We start from the raw sequence: 16063 nt of genomic DNA on the forward strand, positions 1-16063 counted from the left end.
TTTCTTTCTTTCTTTCTTTCTTTCTTTCTTTCTTTCTTTCTTTCTTTCTTTCTTTCTTCCTATACAAGGTCTCACTATATAACCCTGACTGGCCTGGAACTCACAAAGATCCATCTGCCCCTGCATCCTGAAAATATTATGATTAAAGGTATGTACCACCATGCCCAATTTAGAATAATATTTTTGAAACTGCCCGTTTCAAAAAGAAACCTTCATAAATTTATTGACGATACACACTGTGGTCAGAGGATATGACTTGATTATTAAGTACTGACCCCACACTGTAGTCTTGTCTTCCGCTTGCCTGTATGTGGCTGCCTATAGGGATAAGGCACAGCTCTTCATTAACAAAACACTTTAGTGCCATGGCCATAAGGTTGTTGGGGGCAGGGGTTTTGGTTGGATGAAAGCTAAGATCAGCTTTTCAAAAGAAGAAGAGTAGGCAACATGGTTACCGGGAATTTAGGTTCAATAGAACCTGTGGTCAGCAGCCGGGAAGTGAGTCGGGTGGCAGAGGGTCTAAGAAGAAAGGTCTGGTTATAGGCATTCAAGGCGAAGGCTGCCCTAGGTGCAGCTGACAAGCCAGAGACAAAGTCCATTCAGAGAGAGGACAGGACAGGCACACAGAGTCCAGCAATGGTTTCTTGCCCTGGTTTCTTCTTCCAAAGGCCAAGAAAGGAACACCACAGAAAGACCAGAAAGCTTACATCTTGATTCCCATTTGCCCATAAATCCTCTGTGTATCCTAATGCATGCCAATTCTCTCTGTCTTATTAAAGGAAGGGGCTGGATGAGATAGCTTCAGAGGCCACTTCTCATTCTAAAGAATTACGAGTCTAGGTTTGTGGCATTGTAGGCTTATAAGCTGGGATGGAGGTCTGTCTGCAGATGGCAAAATACAGGGGAGACCAATGCCTGCTGAGAAAATCTTATTGTCCCAAGTCAGGCTGCTCACTTGGCCCTGTCCCAGGACCCCTGGCCCTAATGATATTCACTCAGCCCCTCTGTACCACCTAAACGTCTTGACTGCCATGAGAATTGCCAGTGGCCCATGAAAGGCCCGCCTCCATTCTTTCATCTAGAGCAGGTTCTCCTGGCAACAGAGGAGGGATGGTTGAGAAAATTCTTTTTCCTCACAACCCTTCTCCTATAAAGGATGAAGAAGAAAAGGGCCAGCAGTGGCAGCTGGTTGTCACCTGGAGACTGCACCGATGGGATACGGAATACAGAATCAGGCTTCAAAGCGTGTATCTGCCACTTACTACTGTATGTTAACACATTAAGTAGGTGAACGTGTTCACTCGCTGTTAAAATGGGGATTATAATAACAAAAGGATTCCCCGGATGAGCCTACAGAATCCCGTGAGAGAATGTAGATGAGCATGTCTCCGGTGCTTCTGCCAGGGAGTATCCACACAAAGAAAACAGAGATGGGAGGAACTCAGTTTCAGGGAAGTCATCCCTGCCAGATAAGACTAATGGGTATGGTCCAGGCTGTCACGCGTCTGTGGGCAGTGTGTGAAAACACATAGTACATATCCAGGTTCCTGTGCGTACATATCCAGGTTCCTGTGCGTCTAGGCATATGTGTGCTATGTACACATCAAGGAGACCAAACTGCATACATTACAGCTGTTGGAGGATGTGGCAGCACCACTGGAGGGACTTGTCAAAGTGTTTGGAGCCTTGCTTAGCCAATCCAGACTCTCTGGTTGCTGGTAATGTTCATGAACCAAAAGACTAGGACTGGCTCAAGAATAATTAACAATAGGCTGGTGATTCACATCAGCTAAGCGCCCATGTTCTGAGTGCATGTGCCATGTGAATAATTCACATTTGAATATTTTAAAATATGCTCTTAAGACAGAGAGGCTCTGGCGTGGGAAGCAATGCTGAAGAGCACATTATCTGACAGTTATTTTTGACTCTCCTCCTTGAAAAAGATTTTCAATGTAATTCAGCTGATCCCTCAGTCTGCCACCTTTCCAATAAGGATTGGTTGCAAAGAACCTTAATTTGGCTTCATATAACCAAGAGTGTGTGTGTGTGTGTGTGTGTGTGTGTGTGTGTGTGTGCTCTAGAGTCATGAAATCTAATTCCACTGGCAAATGTTAGGCAATGTGACCAAGGTGTCTTATTTTTTTTCCCACTGGAGGGCCAGGATTAGAATATAGATTACAAATCTGTAAGAGTTCTCTGGGCACAGGCCCACCCCTTTATGATATAGTTCATTAACTCTCCTCTCAGGATAACCCATATGCTTTCTTTCTAGAAACTGGCACAGCTAGCCAACGGCTCCCGCTCTGTGTGCTTGGATGACATCATCATCTATCTCCCAGGAACACCAAGAAGTGACTTAAATTTTATCTAAAGCCGGATCTGTGCCAGGCCTTGTCTTCAGCAGCTTGACCTCTCTTTTATCCTCAAATGCATGCTGCAATGTTGGTTTTATAGTCTCCACTTAAAACGTAAAGAAAACTGAGGTGAAGGGGGTAAAATAATTTGAAGCTCGTAAGTGATCTAGGTCCAATTCTGGACTCCTGAATGATGGTCCCACTGTGACTGGTTAATGTCCATGAGCACAGCAAGCTTCCTCACCTTGGTCCCACCAGCTCTGCCCAGCAGCCACAAACCAGAACAGCTGACCAATATTTCCCAGGCTGCATTCCCTTGCGTTCTGACCCAAGACCCTCCAGGTACTGAGAGGTCTCATGCAGAAGAAATGGTAGCTAAGTTTAGAAGAGTGGGTTGAAGAAATTAATCAGGGTTTTTAGCTCTGCAAGTCCTTTCTTCCCTTAAATAGAGAGACTCTTCAAGTCTCTATTAAACATGCAGGTTCCCAATCTAATTGGTAGCAGGACCTGTCAATCACTGAAATCTATACAAACTGAGTATCTCATGGAACTGTGTCCAGGCCAGAGCTGGTTCAGCCACAAAATAAATGATAATGAGAAAACTCACTTCAGTTTAAAAAAAATAAAATAAAAAGACAGTGAGAGCACATCCAAGCTCTGGTGCCTTTCACTTGACGACTGAGCTGCAAATCATTATCCACTTCCTGGGAGAGGATCATCTATTTGGAGGTCCCTAAGGAAAAGACAGACATACACCAAGCTGCTTGACCAGGTGGATAGCCTGGTGGTGAGGCACGACTCTAACAAAGCTATTTTGAGTCATCCCTTTCTGGAGTGGACGCCTTCATTTCTCCTTTAGCGTAGTAGATGTGAGCTGTCCATGCTTTGCCACCAGGTCTCTTTAGAACAAAGTGATGTATAAGTAAGTCAGCTGATAGCTGAGTTTTCTGTGTGGACATTCCGAAAGATGTCCCATAGAACTCGTGTTCTAGGGGAGACTGAGAAGACTGGAGCCGCTTTAACCACAGAGCCTTTTCTATGCCAAGGTGCGCCGCGAGCAGCCAATCAGGGATGGAGCATGCGTTGTCCTCATTTGCGCCCCCGACTCTATTCCTGCAGAATGACTGTTCCCCTGGACACAGGTTTAGAGAACACTGCTCTGTGATGGAACTCTGAAGGAAAGAAGGCCCTTTTCTTTCACTAGTTTATTTCTTTTTCTGTCAACCTATCTGTCTCTGCTTTCAATCAGGGAGGCCCGCGCTTACACATACAAATGAGGGCCGAAACCTAGGGAGACTAGGAAGTCCTTGCCAGCCATGCCGCCCCTTTCAGAGAGCGTTTGGAACTCCTTTTCAGTCATTGTCCCCAGGAATCGGGGCACATTTCCCCCGAATAACCTTGTTAATGGCAAAGGTTGACCCTTTGAGAGGGACTTGATTTGGGGAACAAAACTCCGCAAAGTCAAACTCGCCCGAGAATAATCTCGTGTCAGAAGGAAGTAAACAGAAGTGGTTAACAGTAAGGGCGAAGGTTCCAACTCCACCTCTGCTGCTTCTTAGGATTCAACAGTGAGGGGGCTACCTGCACTCAGCACTTCCTCTGGACTCAGTACTTCCTCTGGACTCAGTACTTCCTCTGGAGAGAATTCTCTGCACTTTGGAAGGCCATGATGATAGATACAAATTGAAATATAGAGAGTGAGCAGCACCAGGCAACGTAAAAGTAACCAATGCCTCTAGCCAAAACTTGACTGGTTTTATTCTGTGGCTTGTAAACCTTCAGTGAGGTGTCTTAAAGAAGAATACAGATACTTAGCTGTGGAAGCATGGGATGAATCCATGGCTTTTCATGAGGAATTCTTTGACTTATTTGTACTTACACATTTTAGCTTCTGTGTTTTAGAGGTTCATTTGATTTTTTCCCCAAAAAGTGTGTGTGTATGTGTGTGTACATGTGTGTATGTGTGTGTGAGTGCATGTGTGTGTACATAAGTGTATGTATGTGTGTGTGCATGAGTGTGTGTATGTATGTGTCCATGAGTGAATGTATGTGTGTGTCCATGAGTATATGTGTGTGTCCATGAGTGTGTGCGCACACATGCACATGCCTGTACAGGCCAGAGGTTGATAGTAGATGTCTTCCTCTATTGCTTCCCTCCTTTGCTTTTTGAGACAGGGTTTCACACTGAGTATGGGACTCACTAATTCAAAAAGATTAGCTGGCCAGCAAACTCCAAGGATCCCTACCCCCGCATCTCTTCCTTCCCAACACAGATATGAGCCACCATGCCCGGAACTTTTACCAGGTGCTGGGCCTTGAACTCAGGGCTTCATGCTTGAGTGGCAAGCAATTCATAGACCGAGCCATCTCCACAGCCCCAGTTCATTGCTTTTCAATTGCGCTTTACATAGGCAAACACCCACCATCTTGCTATGTAAGTGGATCCAGAATTCCTTTTTGATCTTAGACCTATGAGAGTGATACTAAAATACTAGTTCTTTTCAGCCGCCATATATACAGAAGGCCCAGTCAGGCCCCATTTCACTATTTAGGGGATTGGGAACTATGTTATTTGTTTTGGTTTGTTTTTGGTAGAGATACTGGGGACTGAACCCAGGGTGTCATGAAATCAATACATTAGTATTTTTAACAATAACTATAAAGCCAATTCTATATCATGGGTTCTTTTAATTACCAATCTAATTTGCTGATTTGTGAGAACTGACATAATTTTTATCTGTTTCTTTAGCAAAGTGATTTTCTATGTTATTGTAAAGTGTTTGTAGATTAGAATATAATAGATTTTAAAAAATACATTTTTAAATTTTTATTTTTATTAGATGTATTTATTTTTATGTGTGTGTGAGAGAGAGAGTATGTAGGTCCACAATGTGTGCGCATTGTCCACAGAGGACAGAAGAAGGTGTTAGATCCCTTGGAACTGGAGTTATAGGTGGTTGTGAACAACCATATGGGTGCTGGTAACTAAGCCTGGGTCTTCTGCATGAGCAAGTTCCCTTAACCACTGAGCCATCTCTTCAGCCCCACAGAATTGAATAGACTTTTAAGATTAAATGAAGCCTTAAGTATTAGTGTGAAGGTCCTCAAATGCCAACTCATGCTTCCTTTTGTCTTTATCCTGTTTAAAGTCTGCTTCCAGGTCTCTGCTTTCCCCTAGAGGTGAGGGGGATCATGGCCACGTGCTTGTGCACCACATTGCCATTAGCAATAATCAGCGAGAGACAAGGATGTTACTTTTAAGTAAGTCATATCTTCTCCGGGTTGCCTGTCACTACTACTTTCTATTGTCTCATACCCAACTGATTTCTTTATTTATCTCACTGCTCCAACTAGCATTTGGGTTTTAAAGCCACAACTTACTCTTCCTTTGGTGTTTTATGCTTATAAAAGCTGAGGCCCAGCAACATTTTGTGCCCCACCCGATGTTACACAGTCTATTTATGGCCAAACTGAATTTTAGACTCCTATGTCCTAAATCTTAGTTTAGACCTGTTTGCATCCTAACATAGGGCCACTCATCTGAAGATTGACTCAGGTTCATGATTTTAAGCAAAATCAGACATGTTTTACAAACTGCGGTTCTGTTTATTATGCATGAGGAAAAAGTGAGAGGGTTAGACTTTTTTTTTTTATAGGCAAATAATGTATATTTCCTATGAAAAAAAAACTGAAGGCAAGATTTCTTAGCAGGTCCTTAGAGAGACCTGTGCATAGAACCTTAAAGCTGGGGGTCTAGACAAGCTCAGATGATACAGTCAGATAGAAGTGTGATGCTAAGATAGGTTCAAAAAGAGAAAAGAAATCAGCCACTGTCATAAAGTCAGTTTTCACTGACTTAAAGGAACAGTGTCATTCATATGTTTTAATCCTTACTGCTAGCCAATGCAGTAGGTTCCATTGCCTATTACCCATTTCATACCCATAGGTGTCAAAGCTTGGTTCAGTTTACCAAACTGAACAACTAGTAAGCATCAGAGAGGGGACTGGTACTCAAGAGTGTCTGACCACAAAGCTACCAATGCTTGTCCCATTGCCAGCTCACCAGGAAAGCATAGGTGACTTCACAGCGCCACGATTCGGCTGCCCGTGTTATCGTCACCACCAGCTGGCGTCACCGTCACCACCAATGCTGAACATCATTCTGATCACAGATGATCAGGGTGACTTTGCATGCCCATCACTTTTGTGTCCCTCACAAAATCCAACATGGTACCTGCTGTCCAGTAGGATCCCCGAACTCATTTAGTACAGTGGAAATCTGCCGCTCTAGTCTCATTACTGCTTACAAGTACACAATACGTACTTATTGTTTTCCCTCCCTTGGTCCCCAATGAACACTGATTTCTAACCAAGCAAGCACAGATAAACAAGGAAATCATGTATTCATGATTTTCTGGTCTTAATAATGCTTCTCTGTTGGTTCCGTTCGGGTGTTCCACTGGACAAGGTGAATGGACTGTTTTTCCTTCACAGAAGAGAGACACGTTGGCACCTGCAGTCAGACTAAGAACCCAGGAGGCCAAAGGTGAAGCAAAGTGGGAAACAGAAGGTAAAGGTAAAGTGGGCCTCAGACAGGCTGGATGCTTTGCCTCGGAAGTGCTGGCAATCTCTTGGGAAGAACTTCGAGTATCTCTCTGCATTTGTAGTGTGTGAGGGGGTTGTTAGGCCACTTTTCAGTGATCTACCATTTTCCAGTACTCTACCCCACTAATTTACGCGAACTTGGGGTATATCAAACTTTAGAAAGGCTGAAAACATGACCAACGTGCAAAACCAAAACGCTTTACTAGAAGTCTGTGGCTATGGGGATTGGCATGGACGAATACCTAGGAAGCACAGTTTGGCCTTTTATAGTCCCAAGGCTCTTCCCTAAGCATGGCTCACTGCTGACCCTGTATGCCAGTCAAGGACCAGATATAAGCACAAAGAATTATCAAACTTCAGTCAGTACTAGAGGCATCCAGAACATGAGAAACCAGGTTAAAACCCAGACACCTCATCCTCACAGGGTTGTCCCTGGTGTCTGTGGGGAGGGAGAGGCTAGGATCAGTGTTGTGATTGACAGTCCAGGACAGCAGGAAAGAGCCAAGTGCTATTAACACCCGCTCTGGCACTCTGATTTTTCTCCTTTCCTGGGAACCATTAAAAGCTTCCAAGCACTTGGGTGGCACAAAGAGAGCTATTGTTTCAAAGAAGGTAACACTAATGGAGAGGGCTCTAACCGAAAGCTGGGGGCGGGGCAGTGCTGCAGAAGCCTGGAAGTCTCTTGGGCAGGAAAGGGCCTGGGTGAAGAGGAAGGGGCAGGTGCTCAGTTTGCTCGGAAGGGGACTTCCCAGGTGAAAGTGGGCATCAAGGGATGAGGGGCAGGCCACCCTCGGGCTTCTGGTCTGAATAACTGGAAGAGTAAAACGTGCTTTCAGCGAAAACACTCCTCCTACAAAAGTGGTTTGCACAGACAGGAAAATCAGCTAACTGGGCTGGGGTGTGTGTGTGTGTGTGGTTTAGTTCTCAGAATGCTTTGAAAGCATTCGTGAAGCCCTAGGTTTGATGCCCAGCAGAACAAGAGTGTGGTGACCAGGTGTGGTGGCAGGTGCCTTTAATCCCAGCACTTGAGAAGTGGAGGCAGGGTGATTAGAAATTCGAGGTCATCCTTGCTAGATTAAAGTGCCTGGAGTACATAAGACACTCTCTCAAAAAAAAAAAAAAAAAAGTCAAAAAGCTAAAGAAATCAGAACTTACATACCTATAGATTTTAGGGGGAAAGGGAAATTTGGGGGTGGGGGTGGGAGCTTCATGGACAAAGCTGCCTCCATGGTATCTGCTGGACACAAACCAAGACATACCTACCTACAACCAGCTAAGAAAGTGTCGACACACTCTTGAAGCTGACTGGTCTAGCTGGAGTATTCGCTGGGCATTGCCACATTTGCCCTTATTAGTAGAGAACCCAGTGCCGTCAAAGGGCAACAACCCCCATGGATATTTGCCTCTGGACAAATCAAACCCTGAAGGTCCTAATCAAGCACCTTGGTGAGAACAGGCTTCTTTCTGGTTCATGATATTTGCTTTTCTATTTGGAGTTTTTGATTTCTTATGGACTATATATGTATGTGTCAACTGTGCATCAATTTTGTTAAATTTTTAAAAAATTTTAAAAAATAGAAATGCTATTTTCTCTATATGAAGGTAAATTGTGTGTTTCACCCAAGACCAAATCTCATTGGGGAAAAAAAAAAATTGGATTTTTTTTTCTGGCCTTATTGAATTTATATAGTTTTTTGTTGTTGTTGTTTTGTATTTCTGGAATTCCTTGCCAGAAAATAGGAGTGTCTCAGGACTTGAAGGGCCTTAATTCATTAAAATGGCATGAACAAATGGCAATGTGGCCACATTTTATTCTGTTCAGGCTGAGTCTCCCATCATGAGCCAGCATCACTGGGGATTTCAGTCTGTAGCTGGGAAGGAACAGGGCTGTAATGTGTGAAAACACATTTCTCCAAATTGCATTCACTAAAAGTACCACTCCAGCACTGAGAGCAACCGGGAATGCATAATCATGCTCATTGGTTATGTTTCAAAATTGGCCCTGTGAAAAACATGAAGAAAATGACATTTGCTTGGGAACTTTCTTTTCCCCAGAAAGGATATTTAAAAAGAATGTTTTGTACAACTGATCCGATAAATTTTTATTGGATCATTTTAATTTTTCTCTCTTCTCTAGCAGAGTGTGGGTTTTATTTTCTTGTTCTCTAGCACAGCCTACTGCACAGTCAGCCACAGCTTACCAGCGTATCTCCCCAAATACTACATGTAATTTGGGGGTACTCCATTTGTTTCTCTAAGCACCTGAGGCTGACATTTTAAAAAGAACTTCTCGTCTTATGGGAGGTATGAAGAAGCATTTGGGACCATGAGCACAATATTAGACTATTATAGTGAGTGCTAGGAATGGAACACCCCATCATAGACCCCCCCCCTTTTTTTTTACAGGGTCTCACTGTGTATCCAGGATGGTTTCAAACTCTAAATTCCATTTCAGCCCTCTCAAGTACTACTAGAATTGAAGGGGTGCACCACCACACCTACCTGGCACCATATATTTCTTATTCTATTCAAACAACAAAGAAACCAATTGCTTCCAACAAACATCAAGCAGAATTGATTCTAAATTTTTCTTCATAGACATATGATGAATCTATAAATCCATAGTCTAGAATTCATTGCCAACCCCATGTGACGCTGGTGGCCTTTTGGTCTTCCTGTTCCAATGGCAGGTTGGTAGCAGATAGGGTTCTCAGGGCACAGGGCAGCCTGTCCACAGGACACCTCTGTCTGCAATCATGGCATGCCAGAGCCATTTATTTCCTTACTCAGTGAAAGTGATACCTTTTGGCCCTTTCTTGGAGAGACAATGAGCAGGCTGCGTGGGAAACAGTCCTTAGAAACAGGGTCCTGGAGCCTATGGACAAACTTTGACCCTTGATGGTTTTGCATAAGGTCAGTGTGGCCAACTCTATCCTGCTGAGGTCAGCTAAAATGAGGTAACTGAGGACATACAGGACAGAACAACCAGCTCCTTTGTTATTTCTGGAACCTGAACTGCTTTTATAAATAAAAGCTGGAATGTTCCATAGGAACTTGGAGCATTGGACAGAGGGGCACGGCACACACTCAGTGTGGGCTGTATAAAGCCAGCCCCTTGGCTTTCCTCTGTGACTCTAAATAGATGAAATCACATTACCCTGCAGCAGCCAGTAACTATTCCCGTGACACTGACCAGCATCTGCGCTCAGTGTGCCTGGGTCCACCCGATGAAAACAAAGTAGAACACAGTCCAGGCTATCGGTGTCCAGCTAATGTCCACCCAGTGTCAGCCTGACACAGACTGGGGTGACCGAGAATGCTTGAGATTTAAGGACTGATCTATTGGACTATCCCAGGAAGAGGCAGGTTCCTTAGCACATTAAATTAAAATAAATAAATAAATGAATAAACAAAAAAGTAATTAAAAAAATAAATTTTTAAAAATTTAAAAGGCATTTTAAATAAGTCATTTATTTACATGACCAATAAACAGCATAAATAGAGCTGATGACTTTCTCAGGATGAGCACAGACTTATAGACATTGCCCTACTCTCTATTTAAAAAAAAAAAAACTGTCTTAAAAAATTTTTTTTTGACATGTTAACACTTCCTTTAATCAAACAGATAAACCCTGAGGTGTTCTGTACTTAACTGGCAATCACTCAAAGGCATTAGCGAGGGGAAGGACATTAACAAGCCCTGTTATATAATGTCAAAACACCCAATCAAGTTTACAAATGTAATAAAACAGTCAAACCAGTTTGGGGAATTCCTGTAGACCACACAATATATTAAGTAACTTTTAGCATTTTTATCTTGATGTAAAAATTTAAAGCTATAGCACTTATAAAACATGTAAGACTGCCACATCCAATGTGTCCCATCTTGAGCTTGATCTAAAGCTGCCTGTGGTGGTTCACACCTTTGATCCTGGCAGGGGAAGGCAAAGGGAGGCACAGCACAAGTTGAAGGCCTGATGGACTGTATGGTGAGGTCAAAGTCGGCATGAATTACGTGAGACCCTTTCTTAAAAAAAAAAAAAAAAAAGTTTTATATACTTAAATATCTCTCTGATGACGGCACTTCAAAATATGTCTGATAACTCCATGTTGTAGCTAATAAAACTGAGGGGAGGGGGCATTCAGTCTGCACAAGGCTGCATGAGAAAGTTCAGTGAGTGGTAGGGCAAGATTAGTGGCATGAGATTGGAACACAGGATTCTCCAATTTCAAATTCACACTGTTTGCCTATGCATTAAATCATCTCAACAAAATGGCTAAGCAAGGAAACACATATAAATCTAGAAAGCAAATAAATAAAAACTCAGATCTTAATTACACAGTTAAGATAACTTAAATACAGTATATTGACAGCTGATTTGTATCTGCCTTGAAAGTGTCTACCTGCCAACCCAAGATTGATTCTGCATCATGGAAGATCCCTTGACCCTCATATGATACCCCATTAAGAACCAGATTCCCATTGCCAAACATTTCACATCAGAACAAATTATACATATTTCATTATGCCTGTGAAGAGATCTGATTTCCTAGTCCAGTGCTATTTTTGAATATTTTCAGGCATGGGCTGAATATGTGGTTCCCTTGTGGCCAACTCAAAACACAGAGCATGGAGTATTTGGTGTATTAATATCATCATTCCCTCACTGTGAGGAGACCAGTTATAAATTAGATGAGATTAGCAAGCAGGCTCCTGAGAATTGGTATTTTAAGGAATTACCTAGAAAGAACCAAGGGTGTTTTTTTTTTCCCTTCCCTTTCTCCCCACATGGTAAATCATACAGAGGAGCAGCCTGCCCCAGATCCCCAAGAGACAACATCTTGAGCGCATATGTTATGCTGGGCTCTGCATTGACAGATCCAAGAACTCCAGCGCAAAATCACCAAAGTTCCCAAGTTAAAAATGAAAGTAAGATCATCAAAATTGGTATTCTTATTGCGACATCCCCAACAACTTCATAAACAGCCATGAAAGTGGACAGCACCGCAGGCTAGTGAATTTACCCACGCAAGGATCAACCTGCATTGTGGGTGTGAAGTTACAAACAATCCCATCTACCTCCCACCTTACCGATATTCTCACTCTTTTCAGAAACATCATCACATTCAACAGAAATGATATTAAGCTTATTTTACGAGAAGGCTTATCTAAATATATGCCATATTAAAAATAGTCATGATATAAATATTTCTCACAAGAGCTGCAGCGATGGTGTGAATAAAAAACTCCCTTCTGAGATTTCAGTAAAACCAGATCTCACAAAGGATCTGAAAGAAAACAAAACACACACACACGAAAACAAACAGACACACACACAAAGAGACACACACACAGAGAACAGACCTCATGTTAATCTGATTTACCATAACAGTTGCTATTTCCACACTATCTTATAAAGTATGATTCTGTCCCTTCCCCGATGAAGCAAGAGAGAGACGAGCTGTTCCAGGTACCACAGAATAATGTCCAGGGTCGGGGCTAGCTAAGCATGGTCAGTAGCAGCTTACTGAAATCACAAATTTCAAATACAGCAAAATGTTAGTGCTGACAAATGGCCAAGCATGCAGGAGGAATCTCCCTCCCTCTCTCTCTCTTGCTCCATGCCCCTCTCAGAATACATACAAACCCCCAAATCCACCAGCTGGAATTTTTTAAATTGTAAATTAGATATCAAAATGCTTACGGGCCTTACAGTGAGATAACATCAGGAGGAACGGTGCGTGGAATGGATCTGGCATTCTCACAGAGAGCGTTATCTTTGGTACAAGTACACACGGCAGGGCATTTTGGCTTCGCTGGTTTCTTCCCCTCAGTCAGCAAAACCACGGAAAAGAGGCATAGGAAACAGGCAATTCTTTTCAGGGGGATGCAGGCATTTCCCATCCTTCTGCTTCTTTCTGATTCCATGTAGTCGAGAAAATATCCCCACACATGAACAGGGCTTCTGGAATTCAGCTGCTGATTGTCTTGCTCTGAACAGGTCACACAGGAGTCCACCCTCCGCTGCCTCTGTATCTGCTTTTTCAAAACAGGGACCTCAGGCTGCTTCGTGAGCTGTTCCTCGCTCAGGCAGTGCACTGCTCGGGGGAAGAGACCTGTGAGGTGCTGTGAGATGGGAGCGAGCCAACTGCTGGAGGAAGAGAGCCGACTCACATCACAGAAAACAGTGAGCACAGACCAGTCTTCGAAGGCAAGCGAAGTGATGTAACAGAAAATAAACAGCTTTCTGCTTTCACCGGGAGGCCCTTTAATTGTTACCAAAAATAGGACGGCATTATGTCTTATTAGTGGGTGGGTGGGCGGGCGGTGGAGCAGTCATCTCAGCATAGGATGTGGGCAATCTCGGGAACCTCTGGGAATTTGCTTTTCATGTAGCAAACAACCTAGTAAGAAAAACTAGCCTGGGGGCCAGTCTTGGCTGGGAACATGAAGTTAAATGAAACTCTGTCTGCAGCTAAAGCTGTGCTATGCCTTGCAGAGTCCACCTGGTTGATGCCACTGTTTGAAAGATAAACCTGAACACATGGAGAATGCATGTGAGTGAACACTTTTCTGACACTTATCACTATTGTGAATTATTGTATTTTCATAATCCCCCACCACCATGCACAGCCCACTTCTCCTTCCACGGTGAGGGAGGTGACAGAATTGTAAACCGTCTCTGTGTATAATCCACTCTCCTCCCTTCTTGCTCTCGCCCTTAGGCAGAGTACATTCCAAAAGGCTGGACTGAACTACCTGCCAGCAGGAGGCAGCCAACTCCAGCTTCCAGGGGCTTTGAAAAAGGGCCTGACTCACCCAGCAGGCTGTGATAAAGTGGGCTAAATGCTGGAGTAAGCAGGACACCAGGCTTTGAGATCTCAGGTCATTTGGAAACCAGCTGATTTTACAGACAGGAGAGCTATCACATCTAGAATGGGGATGATAGGATAGATAGTCTTGTCACCACTGTGAGAATCAAATAAAAACCACAGGCTTTTATTGCCATGTATCATAGGAAAGAGGACAGTCCCTCGGAAAAGGAAATTTGTTTAATGGCAAGATCAAGATGACCTGGCCTTGATGTGGGGTTGTCCAGTCCAAGGGGGTGAATAGATCCTTAGGATAGTAGAAAAGAAGGTCTTTACCACGCTGGTGGCAGCCATCCCTCAAGGTGGCACAGCCACCTAGTATGTCAGGCATGGCCCTTCGTCCTCTTCTTGCTTCTTAAATCGAACATATGAAAAGGATTGTTTGTGTGCCTGTACCATTGTGAAACAAACCCATCCTTACCAAAGGTCCATGCATTGCCGTTCTCGTCCATCTTGTAGCTGAGCCTAGGCTAGCTCCAAGCACTCCTTTTGTTTGTAGTCTGTGCTGGTTTTGAACTTCCTCTCATCTGTCTCTGCCTCCAAAGTTGTGGGCTTACAGGTAAGTGCCACAACCCTGGGCTCAATTGCTCCTTTAACTCTATTGGCTTTGTGAGAAGAGGGTGATGGCTCAGTCTCTTATTGCATTGTTGGCATGATGGTGAAGATGATGGTGATGATGATTCCAGAGGATCGGAAGCTCCACGGAAGTAGAAAACTTCCATTACAAAACCATTCACCATGCACGTGGCGGACGTCCAGCGTGCCTGTAGGAGCAACATCAGAATGCATGGTGTAATCACAGTAACCATATACTCACCTTCAAATATAGCACTTCAAAGAGTGTTAGAATAAAAGGGATTGCATTGGTCAAAGAAGTCAGGGCACAGTTTCCTGAAGAAACAACAAATGAGCTGAGCTCCAAAGACAGGAGGGAGGAGGGGACGGCATGCACAGAGCCTGGGGCGCTCTGAACAGCCAGAGGATGCTTAGGCAGTTTTAAGCAGTAATTTTTTTTTTTCTGGTGCATGTTTCAAAAAGACCATCTCAGAGAAGTCTGACTTTAAAATAGACTGTGTGGAAAAGAATACAAAAGACTGTTCTTAGAAACCCAAACCTGTGGGCAAGCCTCAATTAAACAGTAAATGTGTCACTTAAAAGTTGGCCACAAGTTGAATTTTTTTTGTTAATTGAATTCTTCTGCAAGTGCATGATGGGATCTCTGTCTGTAATGTGATTACACTGTGAAAATCTTATGCAGGCTCATTTTATTCAAATAGCTGCTCTCTTAATTCTCTACTTTCTAATAAATTTTGTAATTACAAAACAATGCTCTCAAAAAATTTCAGAGACCTTGGATCTTGGATGGAACTCCTCGAATATTGGTGGGAACACTGAGGTACTGAGCCACCATACAGATACCTACCGACAGAGCCACTACCCTGCATGGGGCGAAAGAGTGGCAAATATTTGATTCAAACAATCAATGTAGTCAAACAGGATATTTGCTCTCTAGGATGCGCTCTCAGACACAACCGATTATCAAGACTGACAAGCCCTTGGCTTGGGGCTTCTAGACAGCCACACGGTCTTTCTTTTTTGGTGTGGTAAAGCCAGAAGGATGATGAATGAGAGAGAAACTATATCCCTACCATTGGCTTGCAGCTGCTCAGCTCAGTTTGTCAGTTCAAGCAGAGAAAAAAAAAAATCACTGGGCTGGGGGGGGAGAATTGGGGGGGGACTAAGGACAATTTACAATGGGCGTTTTGAAAAGACAGTAACTTTTTCTTTTTGTATGGCATTTAAAGCCCAGACTTGAATTCCTTATTGAATTAAAACGCCCACCAAGATCAGGCACAGTTTAAACCATGCCATGCAGGATGCTTCCCAGCCTTTCTGGGAATAAGCTCCAGAAATGAATCTGAGGAAGGGCTTAGGAAATCTTGAGAGACTTGAGGCCAGACAAGAGAGCATACTGCTGGCGATGCCCCCCATCCTACCTTTTGGGGGAAGACCCCCCCGGAGAGTGCAGAGCGGATGTAAGAAGCGGAAACGCAGTGCTGGATAAGATTGGCAACTTACCTGTGGACTGGGGTGGCCTTTGGGAGAGGGGCCTAGAGAAGACGAAGGCAGAGCTGGTGGGAGGCCCAGGGCAGCTGGAAGGCCCAGTTGTAACAGGCTCAGAGCCCAGTCGGAGCTGCAGAGGAGCAACTGAGAAGAAACTAAGTCTGGTT

At 43.6% G+C, this 16063-nt stretch overlaps 1 protein-coding gene across 1 annotated transcript in view; it reads right to left on the reverse strand.

Annotated features, from left to right (window-relative positions):
- The window catches only part of Lgi1 (leucine rich glioma inactivated 1), a 39623-nt gene extending 26474 nt beyond the window's left edge, over positions 1 to 13149 (reverse strand). The window contains exons 1-2 of the mRNA XM_059246988.1: positions 12674 to 13149; positions 12177 to 12248 (exon numbers count right to left, since the gene is read on the reverse strand). Of these exons, the coding sequence (XP_059102971.1) occupies positions 12177 to 12248; positions 12674 to 12888 (287 nt within the window). The 5' untranslated portion in view covers positions 12889 to 13149. The remainder of the gene's footprint in view (positions 1 to 12176; positions 12249 to 12673) is intronic.
- Positions 13150 to 16063: the final 2914 nt, after the last annotated feature.

The sequence above is a fragment of the Peromyscus eremicus genome, chromosome 1, assembly GCF_949786415.1.
Source record: "Peromyscus eremicus chromosome 1, PerEre_H2_v1, whole genome shotgun sequence".
Taxonomy (NCBI): Eukaryota; Metazoa; Chordata; class Mammalia; order Rodentia; family Cricetidae; genus Peromyscus; species Peromyscus eremicus.